Source organism: Crocodylus porosus, unplaced genomic scaffold, assembly GCF_001723895.1.
Source record: "Crocodylus porosus isolate Cpor-Errol unplaced genomic scaffold, CroPor_comp1, whole genome shotgun sequence".
In the NCBI taxonomy this organism is placed as follows: domain Eukaryota; kingdom Metazoa; phylum Chordata; order Crocodylia; family Crocodylidae; genus Crocodylus; species Crocodylus porosus.
In genome coordinates this window covers 253,324,362-253,329,855 of record NW_017728886.1, presented here as the reverse complement: position 1 = coordinate 253,329,855, position 5,494 = coordinate 253,324,362, and the positions used below count along the sequence as shown (strand labels likewise).

The following is a 5,494-nucleotide window of genomic DNA, read 5'->3' as shown; positions in this document are numbered from 1 at the left end:
GGATCTGAAAGCAACAAGACTAGCTTCCTTGGATTTTCAATTCTCCCTTTGCTGATGCCCAGAAAGCAGCGAGGAGAAAAAGAATCTGCCCTGCAAGGAGGCAAAAAAGTGAGGAGCCGAGTCAAGCGAGTAGCAAATAGACAATGTGAAAAGAGGAGCCAGTGGAAGTTGAGATATGACAAGGCACCAGAGCTAAAGGGAGAATAGGAGAAATGGGAACTGGGATAAGGAACCAAGGGACAAAGACTGCAGTGGTGTTGGGGAAGAGAATGGACAGACTGGCAGGTTCACTCAAATAAAGAAACGTGCTTGGGGAGAAGGCATCTGGGTGGAAGATAGGGAGGGGAAGTCTCTAACTACGAATACAGCGGGCTCCAGAATCTGGAATGAAACCCAAGATTCCCAAATTGCATCATTCCTCTGTTGTCAGCAAAAAGCTGTGAAACCCACTGCCAAACTGTGTACCTCGTCCCCCTCTAGTGGCTTGCTTATATAAGAGATAGCAACCTTCTGTTCAAGTGGTACAGGTCTGTCTGTGGTGTGACTAAGTATTCTGGCTCTGCCAGTAACTCCACATGGGAGTGAATCTGGGGTTCTATATCATGGAACTCGTCTTTGTTCAATTACTATTTTAAAAGCCAAAGTGATTTGCTCAGAATCACACAGAAGCTGATAACACAGCCAGGAATAGAAAGTGGCATTTCTCATTTGTGAAAGTGACATTCAATTTTTAAGTCACATCATCAGCTTCTCTATTTCTGAAGCCACCTGCCTCATTCCCTACACAAACAAAGCAGGCATCTTATAGGACAGCCGTCTATTAACTACACAATCCTGATTCGTTTCTTGAGGACTGCCCATCCCGTGTATTGACTTGGGCAGGTGTGCTGTGGAGAAATAATGTGAGTGTGCAATTAATAACAATTACTGTCCATACACACAAGGATGCCAAATCACAGCTGCATTGGCAACCTCAATTCTGTCATCTCCCAACCTTTAATGCTTGGTTTCATAACCTTCATGTTTTTAATGTAGTTTTTTACAATAATTAAAAGAAAGTGTACTACAAAGTTACAAACATTTTCCATATTTAAGAAAGTAGTGATCAGTTACCTGATTTACTGTAGCTTCAATTGCTTGCATGTAATGGTTTAGTTGTCTGTCCATTGTGGCATATTCTAACATCACATTTTCCATAGTGTTAACCTCCTCTATATCATCTGCAAAACAAAATATTCTGTATGTAGGTGTTCATCACTACTTTACATAAATGGGAACACAACTGATTAGGAGTTAACTAAAGTCATTTGCAATTGTTTTAAGAGTAAATATGAAAATACAATATTAGGGATGACTTGCATCACAATGAACATAAATTCTATTACGTGAAGATGCATCAAGCCTCTCATAATTTAGTTACAGCTGAGATCCGTGAAGGGTTAAATAGTTTATAAAATCTCCATAACTATCTGTTTAAAAGCATATATCTTACCATTTACAATTAGCTAGTTAGTTCCACATATAGTCGAGCTCTACATATAGGCTAGTTTATACAAATTTCTTATTATGAGGTATCTTTCTAAAATATGTTTCAATCACAAAGCAACTGGGCTACAAAGAGAAGTCACTAGGAAAAAAAAAAGGTAAAGTGATTCATCAAGCAATCATATGATTATAACGATTTTGCCTGGCATTAAAATCAATGAATGAAAATGTACTTTATGTCCCCTGATTACCCTGGATAAATTATGATTGAACTACAAGTCACTGGAATAAAAGTTTAATATACTCACTCATACTCTGCATTTGACAAGACTGTGGCAATTCATGTCATAAAATGTAATGCCATTAAATTATTTAATTCTGTTAATTTCATAATGGCGAGTCAGTGCTTTTCTTTCTTTGCAGATACAGAAGGCAAATAAAATAACCTATGAAGAACTTCTTAAATTTGTGAATATAAATGTAAAAACAACATTCAAGATTTGTATTTTTCAGCAGGTATTTTTCACGTTTCTCAACCTTAGGTTATATTCCTTACCTATTTTGCAATGATTAATCATATTACATTTCTTGAGTAACTTCAACAAACAAGTTACTCAGACAGACACTTCCCAGGTTTCATGCAAGTGAGAGAGAGTGTGTGTGTAATTTCAGTTACCAACACCTAGTCATTAGGCAATCAGGGTATTTTCAGCAGAAGTTGTATTTCGTGACTCATCACATAGTCTGAGAAATATTTAATAGAAACCTAAGTGCCCTCTCTCATTGCACTGTAGTTCGAAGCTATAATTAGTCCCCTTTCTCCTTGATAAATATTCATATTGTAAAATAAAAACCAAGTCAGCATTTTAAAACTCTGGAAATAATGGAAGACTGAACAGTATGGACTAATTGAATAGTAGCAGTTCTTAAATGTTGCCTACTGAAACACAGTATGTGTTCAGTAAGTCATATTTTACTCTTTTGCATCTCTCCTAATTCACCGTCTTCATCTTCAATTATGCTTCTAGCATCCTGTTTCAGCTGTTACCTTTCACAAAGAGATACCTGTTCCCTGAATTATCGAAGTGTACTTTTTTCCAGTAGAATTCTTCTTTATCATACGACACCATCACAAAAGCAGCACAACTTTCTGTGAGACCAGAAATATCAATCATTGTAATTCCCTCCTCCCAGAGCTCCCACATGGCCTGGAGGTTGTGCAGAACACACAAGTAGCCCAATACCTCACTTATATAAATGATCACAGACAAATTAAGGATGCCTTGGGTCCTTTACACTGATCGCTTAGGAGAGGAAGATTGACCAAAAGCATTAAAACAGTGGTTGTCAACCGGGGGTTATGCATACCCCTAGGGGTACTTAAAAAGGTTGCAGGGGGTACACAGAACTGATTTGGCTGATAATGTGGCTGATAAATACAGCGTGCATGCATGCAGCCGCAGCACAGCACACAGGCAGCCAGGAGCGCAGCTCAGCAGTGTGGAGAGTAGCCAGGTCTGGCTGGTAAGCCTGTTGTGAGGGAAGGGGCATTGGTAGGGGGGCAGATCTAGGCCCCAGCAGTGGGGAAGAGAGTGGGGCTGGGGCAAGGGCAGGGGTTGGGGCTGTCCAGCTGGAGAGGGACACGGGACTGAGCTGTGCACAGGGGGAACCTGCCACTACACATACCCCCGGGAGGGCATGAGCAGCATGTGCCCCCAAGCTTGCACACGTGGTGCCACCGTGGGCTGGGGCTGGGGCAGGGGCAGAGCCAGGCCGTTCCCGGTGGGGGTGTTGGGCTGGGCTGGCCTGGGCTTGGGGTTGGCGGGCTACAGCAAACTCTGGAGTGGCTGCAGCCCCTCCTGTAGCCCCCCTCCCGATGCTGCCACTGCCCGCCACAAGTGTAGCCCAGCCCAGCCCCAGCCAGGAAAAGCCCAGCACTGCTCCAGCCCCAGCCCAGTGGCAGTCTGCCCTGTCCCACACACAGATCTGGGAGCACATGACCCCCCCCCATTCCCTCCTGGGGTGCCTGTAGCAGTGGGAGCTGCCTCCCCCTGCCGTGCAGTGCCTGCCCCAACCCCCAACCCCATTTCCTCCCTCACCACAGGGGCCTTGATCTGCCCCCGCCCTGCCCCTTAAAAAACAAGAAAAAAATGTAAAAGGGTACATGAGCTGAAGCTTTGAAACAGAAGGGGTACACTTGTTTAAAAAAAGCTGAAAACCCTTGCATTAGACCAGGGGCGGGCAATTATTTTGGGCGGAGGGCCGCTTACAGAATTTTGCCAAGTCACTGAGGGCCACATGACAGTCAACCCAGAGCAGATTAATATTAATCTTCTAAACTATTTAGGGGCCCCACAGGCCAGACAGAATGGTTTGGCAGGCCACATTTTGCCCACTCCTGCATTAGACCATCAGCAGAGCTGCACTGACTTTGATAATTACTTCAGTTTGCACTAGATGAGGATTTGTTCCCACATCGGCCTTACTTGTTTGCAGAAGTCAACTAGAAATTAAACTTGTTTCAGAGCATATTTGCATCTGCAGGTGAGCACCCATTGATTTTGGTTACTGTAAAAAGATAGTTTTTCCTCCCCAGTATCCACCCCTCCTCCCTCATCTTCAAAGAAATCTTTTACCAGTCCAAGCCTTTTGTTACTACATAAATTAGACTATTTCTTGAACCCAGACATTTATGTGCATTATCATGGAGCTAAAAAGGTATAAGCAACTGTAGATCCAGCTGTATACCTCTAATATTCTATTTCACCTTCTACTGTCTGCTTCAAAATCTAAACACTTCTTTTTTTTTTTTGTTTATATCCATCATTTGGCAATTCTCTCTTTTGTTTTGTTGAAGATGCTCATTGATTTATTCATAATATAGAGTAATCTTTAGTTTTCTATACAGCTGCTGGAACCCTTTCCCAACATCTATCTGACGTTAACTGCCAGCAGCATAAAAAATTCATTTCTATCTAGATGATGACCCTCTCGACTCAATCTCTGCATCCTGTGTTGACAGTAGCAAAGATTTAAGTCTTGATTGACCCCAATCCCACAAAATAGCCCATGAGGCGTAAAGTAACACCCAGATGATCTCCAGGGATGCATGGAAAATCCACAGCATTACTGCTAGAAACTCCTCACTAGATGATCTTGTGTTGTTTGGGAGACAGGGCTATGAGGCTCTACAGTAACGATAACAGACTCCAAGATTATATGACAATGCAGACCTCAGTCTTCATCTACTCCTGCTATACTGAGTCTAGGTGCCAAACGAACTCCTTGAAAACTTTAAGGGGAAAAAAAGAGCCAGAGACCCTGTTGAGCCATCCTCCATGCAGAATTAAAAGGTCATTTACACTGTCCCATTTAGAGCAACATGCAAACATCTGGCAACTGACTTTAGCAAGGAATTTGCACAAAAAAATTTAGTTAATTTTGCCAGGCCAAGCAAAGGGTAATTAAATCTGCTAAACTGTTTATCCTGCTTACTAGTATAGTGGAAGACAAATCTCGCTCTGGGTAAAACAGGGGTGGGCAATTATTTTGGCTGGAGGGCCACTTAACAAGTGCTCTTAAGGGCTAAACACAAAAAAAAATTTCAGAAGATATCATTTTAACAAATTATAGATAAAAAAATCGTATACTAAAAATCAAATATCTACTATAACATATATAACATATTTTAATTAAAAAATAATGTCCTGCTTTATGCATTTTTGAGTAGTGCATATAGAGGTGATTACATAACAGTTCAAAATAAAGTCTAACTCTTGCATATAGTGTACGTGTGCACACGCTGCCCCGTGTACTAGGTCCCAGGAGATGGCTGACAGCTGGGGAAGAGAGGGGGGGGATAGGATGCGCATGCAGCAAAGCTCTCTGGGACACTGTGGTGTGGTGCAGGTGCAGTTTGCCCCCCGACCTCTAACCGACGGCTACCCAGTGGCGCGCCACATGGGGCTGAGCTGCATCCATTCCCACCTGAGGCATCGTGCCCGCACCT

The 5,494-nt window shown here is 42.6% G+C and overlaps 1 protein-coding gene across 1 annotated transcript in view; it reads right to left on the bottom strand.

Moving 5' to 3' along the window:
• Positions 1–1,071: 1,071 nt before the first annotated feature.
• The window catches only part of LOC109317774 (E3 SUMO-protein ligase NSE2-like), a 50,520-nt gene continuing 46,097 nt past the window's right edge, over positions 1,072–5,494 (bottom strand). Inside the window, exon 3 of the mRNA XM_019546687.1 lies at positions 1,072–1,220. Within this exon, the coding sequence (XP_019402232.1) occupies positions 1,072–1,220 (149 nt within the window). The remainder of the gene's footprint in view (positions 1,221–5,494) is intronic.